General features: G+C 38.9%; 1 protein-coding gene across 2 annotated transcripts in view; it reads right to left on the reverse strand.

Annotated features, from left to right (window-relative positions):
- ESP4 (HEAT repeat-containing protein) overlaps positions 1-19,961 on the reverse strand; it is a 52,926-nt gene extending 32,965 nt beyond the window's left edge. For both annotated transcript variants that reach the window (XR_016175640.1, XM_089169157.1), the window contains exons 1-6: positions 19,432-19,961; positions 9,178-9,337; positions 7,973-8,065; positions 6,960-7,074; positions 6,676-6,844; positions 4,327-4,501 (exon numbers count right to left, since the gene is read on the reverse strand). Coding sequence is in view for 1 of the 2 variants with exons in the window: in XM_089169157.1 (XP_089025283.1) it covers positions 4,327-4,501; positions 6,676-6,844; positions 6,960-7,074; positions 7,973-8,065; positions 9,178-9,337; positions 19,432-19,646 (927 nt within the window). In the remaining variant the exon portion in view is untranslated. The remainder of the gene's footprint in view (positions 1-4,326; positions 4,502-6,675; positions 6,845-6,959; positions 7,075-7,972; positions 8,066-9,177; positions 9,338-19,431) is intronic.
- Between the last annotated feature and the right edge of the window lie 747 nt (positions 19,962-20,708).

Consider the following 20,708-nt stretch of genomic DNA (forward strand, 5'->3'; position numbering starts at 1 on the left):
AGTATGAAAAAAATCGATGACATTAGAGCAGTGGCAGTTGAATTTTCAAAAGTTAGACCACACAGTTGAGGGAGACTTCCAGGACACTTCATAAGAGGCTATGTATGTTACAGAAGCTATACTTGGTGAGAACATTATTGAGTTCTTCATTCCGCCTCACTATGTCAAAGAACTCCTAAATTGAAGATCATCATAGTTCTGTTGGTAGTTGGGACTGGTCAACACTGCTATTGTCCCCCCCCCCCCCAATCCCTACAATACTGGAGGTAGAGTTTTGGCAAGCTGCAGAGTGTTGATGTAATATTCATCCAAAAAGAAGGAATAAGAAAGAAGAGCTTGCAGTTTGGTCTAGTCCACCTCGGAACCAATTTTCTACCTCTAAGCAAGCCTGCAGTTCAAGCATTTCTCTAGTAGAGTCTTGGGTTTATTGTAGTTGTTAATTTCTTTTCAAATTCAGTAGTTGAGTTAGTAAAGAAACTCCAAAGCAGCTGGACCATTGGGATCAGACCTTATCTGTTTGAACCATCCTTTTTTTAGCTGAGTCATCTTAGGACTCCTTCAAACCACCTGCATATGCCTGTGGCAGTCATGGCTTACAGATAAGATATCTTTCTTATTATTTAACGTAGTCTACAGCACTTACCAATTCAGCCAATTGATTGGCAGGTTAAGGGTAAAATTCTGTTTTAGCTTTTTTCCGTTTATTTAACAATGTGAAGGTTGAATGCCTTCCAATGATTTCAGAAGTAAACAAGAGATTTCAGATTTTCATTTCTGTGAGATCTAGAGAACGTTGGAGTTAATGCGATGCGATAGAGCCTTGGTGGGATTCCAAGCTTGGATTTGTGACTCTGGACCAGCAGCCCATGGGCAAGAAGCAGGGTCCGACAGCGGGGCATTTTTTGTCATTTTGGGCAGTCCAAGTCAAGCCCAACTAGGTCTACTTAAAGTCAGAATTTTATTTGGAGTCCAGTTCTGTCTTTGATTTGTTATTTGAGGCAGTCTATGCTAAGTTAAGAAGCAAAATTTTTTAGTTAGGACATAGGAGTATCCAAAATAGAAGTCCTACTTTTTGCTTTTGAAGTTATGTCCTAGTAGCAGTTTTTCAGTGAAGGCTATAAACACAGCCTAATGCTTGTAATGGAAGAGTTTAGGTGAATAAAATTCTTAGTAGTTACAGCAGAGTAAAGTTTGATTGAGGTTTCTAGGGTTTCTAATCAAGGAGAATCCCTGTGGCAGTTCAGTTATTAGGCATTCTTCCGTTCCTCTACCATCTGCAGCCTCCTTACTGGTAAGCAACAACCCCAGCCCCCATTCTTCTTGCCCCCTTCCACCGCACCCCTCTAACTCCCCAACCCATTCGCCCCTGCACTTCTTCCCCAAAACCCTAAATTCTATAACTCCTAATCCCCTCCACTGAATTTCCTCTACAATCGAATCACCACCCCCTCACTCACCCTAGCATTCAACTCCAAGTAGCAACCCTAATCACTCCCTAGAAACCCTAGAAATTGTAACACTAACTTTCCAAAAACCTAGAACATCTGGAATTTGAATCGGAAACCAAAAACAGCAAGGTTCAGATTTGTATAAGCTCCTAGCTGAACCTAGTACACCCCTCCTACGAACCCTAAAAAAGCTAAACAGCCTATAAACCCTAATTGCAGGGTTTTGTGAACCCTAATTTGCCTGCTATTCATCAAGGATCCTTGGTTTTGGCCCCTCACCCAGAGAGGCTACATCAGTTCGGGGATGCCAGCTCAGAGAATCAGATGCAACTGCTGACTCATTTCCTGTTCTCTTTCCGTTTTCTTCTTTGAATCTGAAGACTCAAAACCTGCCCACTTTTAATTCTTTCTATAGTTTTCTTTAATTCCACTTGCTCGAATGATAATATTCGGTTAACTACTTTATCTTTTCTTGCACAGATTCTGTCTACTCATTAATTCAAAACCCTGGTTTCAGAATCTTGTCTGAATCACACGCCTTCAAACTGACTACTATGAGTCATCTTCCAAGTAGAAATTTGGAAACTTTCAGCTTTTCTTTAAGTTTTCAAGTTCTATCAGATTATCTGCTCTGCAGTTTTGAGACCTCGTCCTATTTATGAACCAACCTACTCCCAGTAGGAATTTTCATAGATTTGGTATTTGACCATGGATTCCATTTCTATCTGATGAGTTTTTCACATACAACAAGACCTGAAGTAGCCAGATCAGACCTTCATACAGTGTCAGTTAATTATCTTGAAATGCTTAAACATAATCTGCAATGGTGGAAGATTACTTGGTTACCTAAACCTTATGATTCCCCTGGTTGAAACCCTAATTTGGGCCCCAAGTCCCACAACCAAGATGGCAAGACTAGGGGCTGGCGCGAACCCCTTTAGGGGCAATTTTTGGTCATTTCCCCTCTTGCTCTTAGTTAATTATTTTAATTTCAACATTTTTGTTTTAATTCATGGAGTCCAAATCTGTTTTTAATTACTTGTTTGAGTCAGTAAAGTGAGTTCTAGTGCCACTGGGAATCTATTTTAAATTAAGATTCCTTGTGGATAATTAGGTCTTCTATTTCAAGTTAAGTTCTTTTATTTTCGTGGTCATTATAAATTAGTTTTAAGTGGGATCCTAGTCTATAGAGGAAACCCCAATTAAATCTGTCTTTATTTCCCAGCTAGGGTCTCAGTCCTTTGCTCCTTGTGTAAGGCTATAAACAGGACACTCCTCCATTGTGAAGTAAGACTGAATTGGATAAAGAATTAAGACACTTGTGGGAGACAAAGTTGTGGCTTCCTCGGGAGGGCCACCACAGAATTAGAAAGCCTCTTTCCTCAATTTCAGCACAGAGCATTCTTCCATCAACAGAAGCCTCCTCAAGTAAGTACAGCACCCAATTCCCTCCCCCTCCCTCCTGTATCACCCGCAGCCTTCCCCTATCCCTTCTCTTCCTTGCCCTAGAAACCCCTCCCCACCCATCACAACCCTCCCCCCATCGCAGCCCCTTAGGAACCAGCAACACCCTTAAACCCCTCCCCCCACCTCCCCTAACTCTTGCAGCACCCCCCCCCCCCAATTTTTTCTCTCTTGGCCCCCTTTCTTTCCCTTTCTCTGACTTGTGGCAAGTCTGAAAACAGATAATCGAAAAGAAAAGAATCAAAGAGACTGCCCAAGATCCATACAAGAAAACATCCCATCTCTTGATCCATCCCTTTTCATCATCCCTAAAACCTCCCCTAATCACTCCAACTACTTTCGTTAAACCCTTTTCCTCCCAAGATCAATCCCCACCATTCTCTTTCAACCCTAGGGTGATTTTTGGTATCTCAAATCATCCAATGGGAGTTCGTTAAAACCCTAACATCTCACAAAGACTACCCTAGCTCTTCCCATAAGGTTCTTGTTACCTTAATTCATCCCATTAGATTATGTTAAACCCGAGGTTTGGGTATCAAACTGCTGGTTCAATAAAGAAGATTCTTGGCTAACCCTAAGTTCTAGGAAATTATTTCAAAGAATCCTTAACCCTAAATTGCATAACATACTTACATCACCTTACTTTCTAGGTGTTTAAAACCCCACTATCATTCCTTCATGTTGAATGGGTTTTGAATTATACTGCTGTACACATTAACTTACAAAATTATATGTGAACTATTGATATAATTGAAATGACTCGTTGTTTTTCATATTTGAACAATCTCGGATAAAATGCAATATCTGGTATTTCGTGTCAACCAGTCAGGTATTTTAGTGTCAACTTTTTCTTTATCCGATGATGCAAATACCTTCAAGCGTTACAGTAACTATTCTCCTAGAATTGTGATAAGTTAGTACCCAGGCAAAACCATCACTTCCAAGGACAAAACAGATCAGCAACCATGAAATCAATAGGTTGTCAAATACAAGACATCAGCTGCAATATAAATTAATCATAACAGAGAAGTAAGCTGATAAAACTGGCAGTAACACTGCTGTTTGTTACTGTCGTTACTCAAGGGTTCAGAAGGCTATGATCCCAAAATAATTTACTGCTTACGTTATCCGAAAAAGATAAAACAAATGATAAAAAACAATGATATGTTTGAATGGTGAATAAACTAATTCATGAAGTGAAAAGACAAAAGTGATAGAATTGACATCATGGATAAAGTAAATCAGTCATTAAGGGAAACCAATAACGTTGAGAGAAACAATAAGGAAAAAGCACAATTAGACAGTCACAAGCGAGTCAACAGAAACGCAACATTGTACTGAAGCAATTTTCCCACAGGGTGGGAACAATTTCTCCAATTGATATGAACCAAAAAGGAAGGCCCAACAGACATACCGGCACGGCACCCGGATGTGTACATTTCAAACAAGACACAAAGGCCTTTTTCAAAGCATGATGCGCACCACAAAATCGCACCCCCTTGATAACAGAGCTTGACAGATCCAGGCCAAGCAAGGCTGGTAAAATACGCCCATAAAATGAAGGCCTTTTCTTCGCAATTGCTGAAAGACTGGACAGGCATCAAACCAAGCACAAAAATAACAATTTGAGGAACAATGTTGAAATTCTAAGAGCAATTAAATGGATTTTTTAAGACAAGATGCCAAAATGCAATCAATCAACAAAGATGTCATGCAAAAAATGAGAACCACATAACTCAATTGACTTAGCAGATTTGGTAAAGGAGCACAATTAATTTAAAAAATAGCCAATTTAGTTCCAAGTTGAGTGTCTGGCTGGAATCAGTGGATCCATCCCCTATCCGTAGTAGTGCTTTGAATACTAGATGAAAGCTTCCCATGACATGTCATGCCTAAAGTTGTCTAGGAACTGATTCACTGTGTTTCTATAGGTGGGATCATCAACATAATATAGATATCCCATCCTAGGAAATGTGTCATAAGGAAAAATACTCCGTATGACACCACTCAAGCCATTAACAAAGCAAAAATGAAGACAATTCAGGCCATCAACAAAGCAAAAATAAAAAATAGGAAGTTTAGAACAAACCTTGCAAGAATCTTCCAAAATCCCCGAAGAGGAGTAAATGGTGCAATTGAAGGCAAAGGAGTTACTGATTTAGGGTGAAAAGAGGTTGAAATCAAAAAAAAAAAAAAAAAAAAAAACAAAATGGTTTGAGGGACAAAACTCAAAGGGCAAAATCTGATGGAAGCTGTCGAAACCGCAAAGTCTAGCAGATTTCAAGGTTCCAACTCATCTCGGTCGAAACCTGGTACTTTTTTTATTCCACCCAGTTTTGTTTCATTTTTTTTCAGCAAACCTAAATTTGGTGGTTTCGGCCGAAATTAAATGTATAAAAGAGGGTGAAAGCAGTCTCTATTAGTCATCGGTTATCATTTATTTATTATTGGTTATAGGTTGTATTTTTTTATATTACTTATTACACGTTATATTAAATTACATTGCCACCCATAGTAATTAGGAAAAAGTTAACCCTAATTAAACGATCTTCTTCTTTAATCAAAATAAAGAGAAAAACAAATTTTAAAATCTTGTTTTCTTCTCTTACCCTGGGGGAAAAAAGTGTCTTTCTTCCTCTTCCTCTCAACACCCTAGAAGAAAACCAAAACCGAAATTCAAAATACAAGGTAATAAAAAATAATAAATTTTTTTTTTTTTTACTTTTATTTATTTACTTTCCAATTTGGTGCTCTTTTTTAGTTTTTGTTATTTACTTTCCAAATTGACATTATCAATTTTAGGAAGTTCCTACTTCCAATAGGTTTTTACTTATTTACCTTCTAATTTGACATCATTTATTTATTTATTTATTTATCATTTTTTGGGGAATCCAAAATGATAAGAATGCAAGTGTAAAATTGATTTTTCATATGGTTTTTTCTAAAAGAGGATAATATTGTTTTTCCAGTTTCTTAATTCTATAAGGGCAAAATAGACATTGAACATCCAACCATAACGATCTCTTAACACCATTAGAATTGGGGGGGGGGGGGCAATACTAATTTCATAAAGAAGGGTCTTTTTAGTAATTAAGCCTATAATACAAGGGCCAATAGTAATTATCCCTAATTAATAAAATTAATACTTGGAATTAGTGCTTCATTGATTTTAGTCTTGTTAATCTCGAACTCTCAGAGTTTAACTAAGTACAACGATCTTGTCATGTGAAATTGTGAACAACTGAACACGTTTAATGTATTGTTTGACTTTAAACCCATATCTGTTGATGAGACTCAGTTCTTGGAATTAAAAGAACAATAACTAAACTATAGAATCAACTCCCATTACATGTTACCTTGTCTGGTGGTGTTATATTCCTGCCTTGCAGCAGGCCATCATGAACTTACTTTGTGCAATTAATCCACATGCTTATGTGCTTGACACTGATTTTCTTCATAGTCAACAAAATGAAATTCTAAGTATCTGTTTCCCCTTTGCATTGCCCAACACACACACACACAAACCCCCCCCCCCCCAAAAAAAAACTTATTTTCTTTTTTATGGACCGCAAAGAGCGGCTAACAGTTGTCAATTGAACGATCGCTCAACGACAATGCTTAATTAACAAGTAACTTCAAAAAGGTTAATAATAAGACCAATCAAGACCCGAGAAATTTTGTTTGGATGAATAGATTTGAGATGTATTATCCAGGGCAATTTTCATAATTGGCAGAATAATAACTGCCGCGTGAAGGTAAATACCTGTTAATAAACACAATTATAATTGCATTACTGAGAGATTTCAGTGTGGGGAACCGAAGCTGCCCAAGCAGCATCTCGAGGCTCCTACTCGCCTCAAGTGATAGGTCTCCAATATTAAGCACAGGATGACCACCACGGAGCCAGGACATATTGAACCCTACCACATTTCCTACAAAAACAGCAACACTGTAATAATAAATAAACCGTTAACAAGCAATATTATGAAAAGCATAAATCAAATATCAACTTATGTCAAGCATGCAGTGAAAACATTGCTGCATTACCTTCATAAGCTTGATATGTAGGTGGCTCTGAGGGACCATCAGGATCTGGCATATAAAGAAGTATCATGGCTTCAACAAACTTCACAGCTAGCAGTCTGATCCCATCATTTCCAGCCTTTAAGGCATGTCCACAAAATGAATTAGTCCAGAGAAAGACTACAAACAATCTAGCACAGTTGTCAACCAACCGGCAACCACATAGGTAAAGCCAAGGAGACAAGCAGTTTTAAAGTTACTAATCAACCGGTGGCCAAAGTGTTTAGGTGCTCAGACTTGAAATCAAGGGGTCCTGGAGAGGAGGATCCAGTGGCTTAATGAAAAGAGAAGAAAATGTATGAAGCTAACGTCTCCGCCACTCCTGGTGAAGCAAGAGGGGCAACCATAGCTGCTACTGCCATGCATTAAGATGAAGAAGAGTTGTTGCCGCTAAGGAAGCAAAAAAGAAGATAATGAAGTAGCAGTGACAAGAATCGCACCACAATCACAGTGCTGACACAAGAAACAGGAGGAGCAACTGCCGTCACCAGCACCACTGGTGAAGTACATGATGATGCAGAAACTGCAATATCTGTGAATACAAACAGTAGAAGAAAATAACAGACCACGAACAGAGGTTACCTCTTTCTTGTTGGACCTTTGACAAACTACACCGAGTTGCAGATGCTACTATGCTAGGGTGAAGAGAGTGAATCTGGTTAGAGAGGCCAGGGCAAGGAGAAGGATCTAGTTGCAGAAATCGAGATTCGAGTTTTAGGTTTGCAGAAAAGGAAAAAGACAAGAAAGAACATTGTACTTCAAAAATGTTGGACATATGATAAGGAATATAAGGGTACAAAATCATATCTTCATTCCCCATGAAAAATATTGTAATACAGTTGACTGAGTTAAGGTATTTCCCCCTAGATTTTGAAGGGACACCTAAGTGCCTAACATGCAGCTTGGCTGTTACATTGCCTCACCTTGGCACCATGATAAATATGCAAGCAAGTTAGTCTCCTAATCAGAAAGCTTACCTGAAATGCTATTGGGTATACAATCTCCTTAAACTTTAGCATTGAGTCCCATGATAATTCAAGGGAACTATCCAATTCACTGGAGCATAAACCCTGAAATATTGCATCAAACAAACTTTAGGGGAAAATTTAATCACAAGATTTCAAAGAGGAAAGAAAGCTCTACCAATTTCACTATCTTGAACAATGCAAACAAAAGCAAGAGGCAACTCAGTGATTAGAACTTCACCACACTGATACAAAAGGATACATACAAGTATGCATACATGCAAACGCACACCCAAATGTAAGGTGGACATGCAAACACACTTGTATTCCCAATTCCTATAACCTGCATCCACTAGAATACAACCAAGAGGCAACTCATCCAGCACACAGTATCACTGCATCAGCATGCAAATGTGCAATAGATGCACCGATGCAAGTGTGTGAACACATAACCTTGTTTTTATTGTAAATTCTGGATACGTCATACGTGCATGAGCAATGGCTTGCATACTACACATGCAGTACTAATTTAGAACATTTAGATATAGCAGGTTCATTACCAATAACCCAGAAAGAGGCAGCTTAATGGCTAAATCCTCTTTGTAAAGCACGAAAGAAACTATAGGACACCAATCAAACATACACAGGCAGGTAGATATACTTGGATTCACACATTCATTACTTAGGCCTTGTATCGGGCAAGACCTCAAATAAAGCTACTCGAAGGGAAGGGTCCATATAGCTGAAAGGCTGAATTGTTGTTCTGTACACAGGAATCACACACATTCATGCTGTTACATGTTGGTATCTTCTAATGTCCTGGGGCAAAGAAGCAAGCACAAACACGTTTCCATATTCTTAACATCTACACAGAAAAAGTCCATTTAGTAAGAAACCAGAAAGCCAAAGCCCAAACAAAACCCAACCACGACCTCAATGCAGCAAAGGCTCCAATAATACAGATCAGCTACAATTTTATTCCAGCATTCAAAGACAGATGTATATATGACTAATTGTTTGCATTTGCAGAATCAAGATGAATCTATAGGAGGCTTTCCTAACAGAAGCCACAGATAAGCATTGAATTTCTTTTTCTTTCATTTCTTCTTCTTTTGTGTATTTTTTTTCCCGGCTTCCCCGCCCACGGGGGGGGGGGGAGTATTCAAAGTTAAATGTAACAGTCTGACACAGTGAACCAGAATATGCTGATAGCCTACCTGAATCGCAACCTTTTCTAGAGTTCTACAAAATAAATCAGTCCCGCTAGTGATAGCCTGTCTGGCAACAGCTGGAGCATCATCTTTCAAAAGAGCGATTAACACAGGAACCATTTCAGGTAAGAATTCCATATGCTCCCTTCCCAGTTGATCAATTATCCTGCATAAAGTAAAATGCCACAGTCAAAAGTTTCAGTCTCATTCGCCAATATATGAAAATGCAATATTTGCATGCATTATTAGCTACAGTTTTCCAATTTTATACTTCACATAGAAATTACAAAGAACTGATAAAAGAGGGCAGGCCTTGGTTGAATAGTAAATGTTGTCCCATTGTGGCCAACTAGCCTACCCTCTCAGAGGTATTATTTTTGTTATTTTTCTGATCTAAAAAATATATTGTCTTAAACAAAAAATGCAAAAGAAATATATGATAGATGTATTGTATGCTAATGAAATAAATAAGGTGCTAACGATATTATTTCATGGTTGGGTATGTTAGGTAGGCAAATTATTTGGAAAAGAAAATTAAAAGATGGTTTTATATGTGATATAAAAAAAATCAAAAAGATAGGTAACGGGAAAAGGCTAGACAACTGAATAGTCATTTGTTTCTCTTAAAGCAATTAAATAATGCTCTTTAATGACTTATGAAAGCATCCTATGTATGCAACAGTAATGATAGGGGACCACGATACACCACATTCATAGAGACCTGGGGAAGGGAGTTCACAAAGTCATGGGGGCGGGGGAATTCACAGGGCCAAGTTGAGGAGAATTTGCCGAGGCAAGAGAAGTAGAGCCAGAGGGCAGCTAGGCAGCCTGTTAGAGGTGACATCACATGGACACAAGGTACCCCAGCCGATAGTGATAAAAGAAAATAGAATGCAATTATTATCACCAAAGGATCATGGGAGGTGGGTCTACTAGACACAAACAACATCTAGGTAGTACTAGAGTACTTCAAGCAATGAGGTTGCATGTCATATGTCCCTGTTGATGTAGCCCTGAGATTATATGGAGGGAGGGACCAACAGGAAGTCAGAGAAAGAGAGACTAAGGGTTGCACAGAGGCAGTGAGGCCTTCAGTTGGAGATGGTGATTATGTTGGTGATCCTATTTATGTGCCTGGTGACATAGAGACAGAGTCTGAGGCTAGGTAAATACGCCGAGCAATGGCAAGGAGTAGGGCACCATTAGCTGAGGAGCAAGAGAGGCACAAAGGTACTGCACAAGCTAACACCTCTAGAGCTGGAGCAGCTGGAGCTGGTGCATCTAATTCAGGTGGTATGTCCCATGGTCTGCCTAATCCTTTCAATAAATCACAGAGTCCAAAAGTTCCACCACAGCCAATAGTGCCTCCACAAGCTAACAATGTACTACAGTAGGATCCCCAGGCATATAGAAAGAAAAGGGGGGCAGGGTAGAAAGAATATGAAGGGGATGGTAAAGGAATCAATAGCAAATCAGATACTGTAAAACGCAATCCAAGTGAAAACTGCATAGGGCCCCTACACATAATTAAAACTATTGCTGAGGCTGGCGGCTGGCCTAGGTAGTAAAGGGCCATAACCTATGAGATAATGAACGTGCAGCTTCCGACAAAGAAGGCCAAAGTTGACGAGTACATAGCTGAGATGAGACCATTATGGGAAAGTTATGTTGTAACCATCATAGTTGTCAAGGCGTCGCTTAATCGTCGCCTCGGCGTCTGGGCTCCTTCGGAGCGCCTCAAATTGGCGTCGCCTTATTTTTAGGCAATAAGGCGTCCGCTTTTTTTTCTTTCTTTTTAAATCACGAGAAAGATGCCTAATCGAAGGCATATATTGAAATGCTTATTAGATTCCGATTGTAAAGTATCTATTGTTTGAACCTATATGCATATGTATAATGACGCTACATGTGATCAAATGTTAAAATAAAAATAAAAACAAACAAAATTGAAAGAGAATAAGTTCTTGACTCAAGTCTCACACTCTCACTCTCACTCTAATCCCTAATCTCTTTCTCTCTTCCTCTCTTCTTCTTTTCCATTCCTGCAGCGACACTCCGGCAAGCAGTGGCCAGTGACAAGCAACTTCTTCTCTTCCTTTCTTCTTGCGACTTTTTATTTAGGACCTATTATGTGTGGTTTGTAGTATGTTGGATGACTTGAGGTAGTCTGATATTAGTTTTTTTATTGTATAAGATATGATAGATTTAGAGTGAATGAGATGTACACTAAAAATTTCACTTAAAACGCCTCAACCACCTCAAAAGCGCCTCGGAGGGCGCCTCGTCGACTCATCGCCTCAATTAGCCTAAACCGCCTTGCATCGCCTTGTCGCCATGACAACTATGGTAACCATAACGTGTCATGGATGAACCAATCCAACAAGAAAGTCCATTGTCAACTTTACAGTTCACTATGACAGGAGGACTGTATTCTTGAAACCAGTGGATGCATCCAAAGAAGTAAAGGATGCAAAATACATCCACAAGCTCCTCAAAGAATGGTGAATGAGGTTGTGGTGCAGAATGCTGTCCAAAATTGACAATGGTAATAGCTTCAAGAATGACAGGCAGAAGTTAATGGACAACAAGAGATACAGCCTTTTTTGGACCCCATGTGCTGCCCACTTCATTGACCTTATGTTGAAGAAAGTGGCAAAATCAAGATTTTGGAAGGTGTTATTGACAAGGCAAGGCAGGAAAGAAACTTTGTATACAATCAAAGTTAGGCCTTGGGTTCTGCTCAGGAGAAATGAGGTGAGGACCTAGTGCGACCAGAGATTACTAGATTTGCTACTAACTACATTATGTTGAGAAGCTTTTAGAGTAGGAAGTCTAGACTCGGACGTATGTTTGCATCTAAAGAATGGTTTGACTGGAGAGGGTCTAGCACTTAAGGAGGTAACCGAGCACAGGCTACCAATTCACCAGATGACTTATAGAGACAGTTGGGCTAATATGGTGAAAATGCTGCACCTAGTGACAAAGATTCTACATTTGGTGGACTCTGCTTTGAACAGCCCACCATTCACTACTGTATGCTGCCATTGACTTGATGAAAAAAAATATTTGTTTAATCCTAAAGGGAGCAAAACTTTCCTGAAGATCATCGATGATTATTAGATACGACAACTTATGCATCCACTGCATAAAGCTAGTGAGTAATAGTTATTTATGCAATCTACCTCACATGACATTAATTTACAAATTGACCATGACAACATGTAATTGTGGATTTTTAATGGCGTAACATCCTATTTGAAGTTTGAACCTCATGGACCGATACAGCAGTAGACTTGGTTGAACACACATCTGATAGAAGCAGTAAAGCAAGTGTTGCAAAGTTGGAACCTAATAGCGTCCTCCAATCTATACGCATTAGGAGTTTCATTTGAAATAAGTTAGTAATGCGATAAGTCATTGGTAATAACCTAACCATTATTATTATTATTTATAAATGGTTGTATATGAAGAGTTTTAGGGACGCAAATGGACCCTTTAAAACAGAAGCTGCAATGCAAGACCGGGCAAGCGGTGATCCTGGTACTAGTCTATAATGTTCTTGAATTGACATTATTGATTTCGTGACATTTAAAATGTAAAGAGTTTAATAACTTCATCTTTGTTATTACAAAAAGCGTCCGAATGGTGAGTCTCATATTATGACTATTATCGGACATCAAACAACTTAAGGCGAGTACCAATCAAGGTCCCCTCCAAGAAATCTTCCACATTTGGCTGCGAGAGGAACTAAACCACTCTTTTGTTGATCCATTCAAAGAGGTGAAACAGATCAGGTTCCCTACGCCTTAATAACCTTGTGTGTGTGCAATATAATTTGAGGTTGAAGATGCAGCACATACACATGAGTATAGAGGCCAATAGGCATAGGGATAGCAGCTATCTCATTAATGTTTTTAAGGTGGACTTAGATGACGAAGACCCAATTGTGGATTAGGTGAGGGACAGACAGAGCCACTTCTGGATTAATCCAAACTCCGAAGGAAGGTCTACCCCTATTACAATTGAGGAGGTTGGTGTTGATGTTGATGAGTTCATAGGTTGACAAGGGTCAGGTCCATGCACAGGATGCACCAACTATACTATTCTAAGCATTAGGTGGAGCTGCTATACTGCAGATGATGAGAATTGGTCTATCTCGTCAAGTAGTGCTGGTGGTGACAGAGACTGTGGGGTACAGTCTAAGAGTAGGCTCAACCTTCAAGTCAGCACAAGATCCGAATGAAAGCCAAGATCCAAGTCAGTGTCAGAGTCAGACTTGGGGGTTCTGATGTTAAAGATGATGCTACCAGTGGAGGTGGCAGTGGTGGTGGTGGTGACTATGATGGACTTTGAGAGCACTATGCAGTTCCACCTCCAGATATGGAGTCTCCATCAGATTCACTAAGCACAGTATACACATGCCACACAAGATGAAGACCACGATGAATTACCCTTAGGCTCAGGCTCTCCTCATCCACTGGGACTAGGATTACTTGAGAGGGCCCCATGGCCAATTCCAGCTTGGTAGACAAACTAATATGATGGACATTAATAAATTATTTAGCTTTCAAGAAAACTCATATCCCTCAAAGCCTGATTTTTTATTTAATATCCAAAACTGATTAACAATGAGGTGAGCCCTACAATTGAGGGAAACAAACAAAACTCAACTTAGGAAACTTAGTTGGACTCAAGCTAGGGAATCCACTTTGGATTGGGTTTCCTTTTACAACTGACAACTGACAACTTAAATTAGACAACTAGAAAAGGAGTCTCCTAGAGGACTCCTAAACAAAATTAACTTGCAAAATAAACAACCAACTTCTAGAAGGAATCCTACTTAAGAATTGGATTCTGACAGCAATTCCTACTCAGACTAGGACTCTAAAGTCTAACTAACCGACCAAATGAAAAACACAGAATAGATCCTTGCTCCTAAAATTATTCTGAATTCCCCTGGAGCACTTTGGAGCCCAAAGGAGGTGGAGAGATGACCAAAACACCCGTAGGATAATTCGGCCAGCTCTTGGTGTGGCATAATTGTGGGATGAGTTTGAGCCAAAAATATGAACGGCCATATGGTTAACAATCCCTCTACATCAACTGATGATGTGTGTGATATAGGCCTCAAGTGAATCCAGGCCAGTTCTTCCAAGATCTTTTAAGAAAACCAACTCATATAGACCAAGAAGGGATTTCTTGAAATTTTAATTATGGGATTACAAGGGTTATTTGCAATATAGGCTGTGATGGGATTATTTTTTGGGAAAAAGGTTAAGATAGGGTTTTCTGGTTGACAATCATTTGCTCTTAAATGATATTTAGGATTTTAGGATGCATAGCCCATCCCATAGAAGATATGGTATATTGATATAAAATCCTTAAGATGGGAAACTGGGATCTATATATGTTGGAATGGGTTGAAACTTCAAAGGAATGTAGATAATAATGTAGGGATATGATTCTCCAAGTTTGGTGGGATTTGGATGGCTAAAGTAAAAGATATGAATGAAGGTCCTTGTGTTTGGGGTTTTCAGGAAGTACAAAAATTCAAGAAAATAGTTATATTTTGAAACTGGATGGTTAGAATGGAGTCAGACTGGGATCTAAGGTCACTAGGGTTGAGAGGATGCAGTGCCTAAAGTTCGGGACAGATCTAAAAGTTAGATTGGCGTAGATCTGACCTTGAATTTGGGTCTCTAGAAAAGTCGGAAAATTCAAGAAAAAATTTTAAAAAATAGAGAAGTTGTGTAAGATGGTAGAAGATGAATGGGACTAACAGAATGGTTACTTACCAAATATGGAGGGGCTGGATGGGAGGGATGAATCGCATGAAGGCAGACCAGTAGTCAACCAAAGAAAAATTCCTAAGCCTTGATACTCAACACCTTGACCTCTCCCTACAACGGAACTCTCAATAATTTTATTCATCAAATCTATGTTTGTTACAAGCATAGGCTGTCTATTTTTAGCATTTATTACTCACTCAGTAGTCAATCCTAACAGGACTTATAATAAAAACAGAATTTAAATAGGGTTTCTATCTTAAATAGGACTCTTACTTATCTCAAGATTCTCAACCTAGACTGACTCAAATAATAATTTAAAAACAGATTTGGACTCCTATCAAACTCCTAAGTATAATTATGTCCAGCTGGTTCGAATATAGCTTTCAAAATGACACCAAAATACCCTGGTATTGAACTATGCTTCTAATGCTGCTGGGTGAAAACCTAGGCTGCTAGGCCTGCATCAGTGTGTGTTTTAGTTATGTGTTATGCTGTTATGCATATTTTAATATAGTTATATAGGTTCAGTGTTTTACTTCATTATCAATTGAATTGCTTATCATTTATGTCAATTTATACTTCACGCATATTTAAATATGTGAAAATACATTCGGTTTTGACAGCGCACAACCAAGCATGAAAGCAAACCCAAAGACCATTTTAGTTGTTTTTTACTAAACTAACCATGGAAATGTGAAGTAACCCAGTGTCTGGCCCAGTACAATTAGGGTTGAAAACCCAGCTGTTCTAGGTCAAGCCTTGGTGGACAGCAGCTATTTAGGGCTTGTAACCCTGCTGGCAAAGCAACTTAAACTTTATTCTATTGTCACAGCAGGTCAATTAGGGTCCAATTCCTTGCTGTCCAGATCTGAATTTCAATAACAGTAACTGAATCACACTCAAAATACCCTGAAACACCCTGCAGCTAGGGCTGGTTTGACTTCCAAACCTTAGGTACTGATGGGAGATCCTTAGGGTTAAGACTTATGGGAGATCCTTAGGGTTAAGTACAGGGTTTGGCCAAGGGAAAAAAACTAGCGACTTTAATTCTGTTTCTTTGTTTTTCTGTAATTTCAGAATCGATCCTAAGAGTTAAGAGTTTAGAAAATAGGTATCATAGTTGCTTTAGGACTCTCAAGGTGTCGGATAGGACTAGGGATTAGAGGGAGAGAAGAGAAGGTCTAGGGGAAGGTAATCCTAAAAGGGTTTAGGGTTTTGTTGAGGGATTAGGGTAACATTAGAATTCAAGTGAAACTAGGGTTTAGGGTTGCAAGAGGAAGAAGATGAAGTGCAGGAAATTTCTGCAACTAGGAGGGATGGGGCTGTGTAGGGTCTTAGAAGTAGGGACAAAGAGAGTAGAGATGTGTGATGCTAGTTAAGGGTTAACAGGGGAAAGGGGATGGGGGTTTCCAGGGTTTTATGTAGGGGATGGGGTGCTGCTGCCAGAGGGGAAAAGGGGGAGGGATGAATTGCACAGGAGTTAGGGAGAGGTATTAGGGATGGGGAAGGGGTAGAGGATGGAATTACTTGATGAGGAAGAAGATCCTCACACTGGTTCTGAGTTTGATGAACTCTGACTGCTCCAAGCTTGAAGAAGCTGAAGAAGAACTTGAAAGTCATAGAATTTTGCAGAAAAGTCATATCACTCAAAAACCCAGGTCGTGGGCTTTGTTTCCCACGAAGTCTAATTTTCTATTCAATATTCAAGACTGATTTGCTTACAATGAGGGGGAGGTTTTTTATAAAATTACATTAAGGGAAACCGACTAGGGCTCAACTTTGGAAACCTACTTGAACTCAACTTAGGGAATCCAATTTGGATTAGGATTCCTTTTACAACTAAACAACTTAAAAAGGTCAAAACAACTAGACAAATGAGTTTTCTAGAGAACTCGTGAACAAGGATAACTTGAAAATAAACTACCAACTTCCAGAAGGAATCCTACTTGAAAATTGGCTTCCAACTAGGACTCCTACTGACAAGGACTCTTCAATAACTTGACTAAAACAAAACCAAACTTAAAAATAGAAGTAGACATAGACTCCTAACAAAAACAAATTTTACCCCCTATTGGGGCTCCAAAATAGGGGAAATTACCAAAATACCCCTAGTCAGATTGCCAGCCCTTGGTGTCACATGTTTGTGGGCTGAATTTGGGCCTAAACTATGAAGTGCCCAATGGTTGCCAATCCTGGGTATATCAATATGTGTTTATAGGTCTTGAAATACGCTATCTAATAAAATGGCAGGCCTTGGCCCAATGGTCGGTGGACCACCATTGTCGCATGAGGTCAAGGTATCAAAATAGCCTCTCGACAAAAAATTGTTGAGGTAAAGCTGCATAGGAAAAATGACCCCCCCCCCAAAAAAAAAAAAAAAGACTCTGCTTGAGTAGAAGCCTTCGGCACTGAGTTCACCCAAAATAAGCTATTCAATAAGAATAGCGCCCAAAAAAATGCATAAACCCCACTGAAACCTTGCGGATTTTGTACTAAGTTTTGGTAAGATTTAGGCCAAAATCTCGGTATCTCGGTTGTCTCAACCCCACTAAGATTCCAAAACAAAACAAGAATTCAACTCTTGGCTATAACTGAGTAACAGTCCACAATCATCATCTTCCCAAAAAATGCATAAACCCCACTAAAACCTGGCGGATTTTGTACTAAGTTTCAGTAAGATTTAGGCCAAAATCTCGGTTGTCTCAACCCCACTGAGATTCCAAAACAAAACAAGAATTCAACTCTTGGTTATAACTGAGTAACAGTCCACAATCATCATCTTCCCATTGTGGTAAGCATAGAACAAAATTCCATTGAAACTTGTGAAATTTCCACCGAAATTTCCCATTTTGGAAAATGCGAAACGAAACTCATGGGGACCGAAAAAAAGTCCTCAATTTCGATCGAAACTGTCGAAATTTTGGCGAAACTTGTCGAAACCTCGAAACCTGTCGAAACTTGGTTCAACCCAGTTGGACCAACTGGTTCATGAGGAAAAAAATTCCCAAATTTCATGGGGAACTTGGAAAATTTCGTGGGAAACTTGGGAAATTTCGTGGAAACTTGGGACTTTTTCCTGTAAATTTTGTAGTTTCCCAAAATTTCAATTTTTTTGTTTATTTCATGTTTCCCCAAATACCCATGACAAATGCCCCCTCCATCAGGACTTCCCTATCCAAAGTGCGTATTCCCTCAGGTTGGTTATCTTAAGCATATTGATGACCAGACTCATAAAGTTACAGTTGTCGATTAACTTGACTTGGCATAAAATGTCATGGGATGTCTATGTTCGCTGGTTGGAGGAGAGGATGTTACAGGCATAGTACTACTCAGCTCACAAGATGAATCCACTCTTGGCACTCCTCTTAACACTAAGTTGTATTTTCCTTTTATTGTCAACTATTTTGAAGTTAGAAATTATATATTGAATGTTATGTGCTTAAGTAGTTAAGTTTATAATGTACTGTTTGGACAACTCTACATTGATTTACATTGAATGATATATCTACATTGATCTTTTTAGCAAAATACAACAAATGTATTCGTTATACTCTAATTAGCTTAAATAAAGGATCCCACCCCAAAATACTCTCTAAAACCTGTTGAAACTTGATGTCAAAACTTGTACGGAAAAGTCCTCGGTTTCCTCGAAATTTCCCAAGTTTCCACCTAAGTTTCCCATTTTCACCCGGTCGAAACTTGAGTTTCCCTTGAATTTTTTACCATGGTGGTAAGTGTTATATTACCATCTAACTGGAACAAACCAAATACAACAGTGATAAATGTATCTTTCGATGACTTCGTTTTTGTTAGAGTTCATGCAATAGTAGAACACTGGTACTTTCGTTACTGGGTATATGATGTTGTCATGTTCTTTTACTTTCTTACCTTTCTACCAATTTTAGTTAACCTAAATTAGCAGGTATGTAATCTCTCCGTTACTATTGGCCAAGTGAATGCGCTCACACACAATTCTACCACGACCTCCCTCTCTCTCCAATCTTCTAATCTGAGTTCTCATGTTCTCTTGTTCTCTTGCAAACCTTAATTTTCAACTTGGCATCGGAACCCATAATTATAGCTTTAGAGTCATGCTACAAGTTCTCCTGCTCACTTTTGTTGGAACCCTAGGTTACAAAGCAGTCCCGAGGAAGAGGTTGCTATGTGGTGTGGGGGGTGATCAGTGATTTTGAAGAAATAAAAACTTTAACAAGACAAACCTACAGATTTCTGGCAGAATTTTCTATTGAGTATCGTTAGACGCACCCACACCTAATGTCAAACTTCTATAACCAATAAATCATACAGACTTTAAAGTCGATGAAACAAACTAACAAATGACAAGCCATTGATCAATCACTTTAATGATCTCCGTAAAGAAGTAAGCACCTTGACACTGTTTCCGTATTTTCGAGAGCCAAAACTTAAATTTCAGAATGGAAAACCATCCATAATATAGAAGTACACGTACCCGGCAAGAAACTTGCGAACCGGACTGAACCGGTCGTTCTGAAATTCGAGGAGGTGAGGAACGAATTCTGGTAGCAAAGAAGGATCTCTCTGCAACAAAAATTCCTTTAGCTGATGCAGTTGCTCCAGCTTCGAAGGTACGTCCATTGCGAACTTGGCCGAGTGGAGAAGACTTGCTGCCTTCTCCCTTGAACCGATCCCCATCCTTCCAACCATTGGAAAAACCCTAATTTTCTTCTATTCGCCGAAGTAACGGAAAAAGAGAAACACGGAGGCGAAATCACAAAGAATTCAGGGGGGTTTCTGTCCGATTTTGATGCAGCAACGACATTGAATGCCTGAATGAACAAGGAAAAGAAACGGTTGCGATGGATACTTCAAAATAAAAAGATAATTATAAGATTTTAGACGCGCGCAGCCGGGATTCGGGAACACTCAGCACCTCGGCGGCATATGGAGCTGAGCGCATGCTTTTCTACTATACCAACGGCCGGGTATCTCCTGCGGGGCGGTAGAGCGGGAATTCACTGCTAAGAGGCTCCAAACACGCATAAGGGGTATTTTTTGGATTTTTTATCTGGTCATTTTTTTATTTTTTCTTTTTTTCTTTTTTTCTTTTTTTTCTTTTTTGTCCCAACCTGGTTCATTTTTTACTAAGTAATAAACATCCATTTCGGTCTAGAGAAAGGATATTCTTGGCCAAAAAATAAAGGATATTCATCAGTCACATTTAATGGTTAAGGTAAAACTTAAAAGATACTAACATTTAGATGTGATTGATGAATACATATCCTTCATTCAAAAGAAAATGGATGTCCTTCATTCAAAAGAAAATGGATGGACACATAAATAAAACTAATAAAATTATGTTTTTTTTTTTGCATAACTAATCTGCGTTTGTGTTGTAAGCTCAGTTGAATCGAACAGTGTATATTAAAAATACGGGCTTTGTGAATAATTTCTTTTATTTTGCTAAACTTTTTTAGCTCTCCCAAATTTACAAACAAACAAAAAAAAATCCTACAAATTGAATAAAATGATCCCTCTTTCAATGTAATTCCTATGTCTCAAAATGAGTATGCTTTCTTAACCAGTGGTGCCAAGTGTTTTAATTTGCTTTGTCACTAATGGGGAGTTTCACATGGTTTCATTGTAAATCCTTCTTTTCTATTTTCACAATCTGCAAGTTTGGAATACTTTATTCGAATGAAAGCTTTAATATTTTTGGCGAAAACAAGAATGAAATAATCATTATATTTCAATTATTCATCTTCATCA

This window comes from Hakea prostrata, chromosome 1, assembly GCF_041222555.1.
Source record: "Hakea prostrata isolate BN-2017 chromosome 1, UWA_Hpros_2, whole genome shotgun sequence".
Taxonomy (NCBI): domain Eukaryota; kingdom Viridiplantae; phylum Streptophyta; class Magnoliopsida; order Proteales; family Proteaceae; genus Hakea; species Hakea prostrata.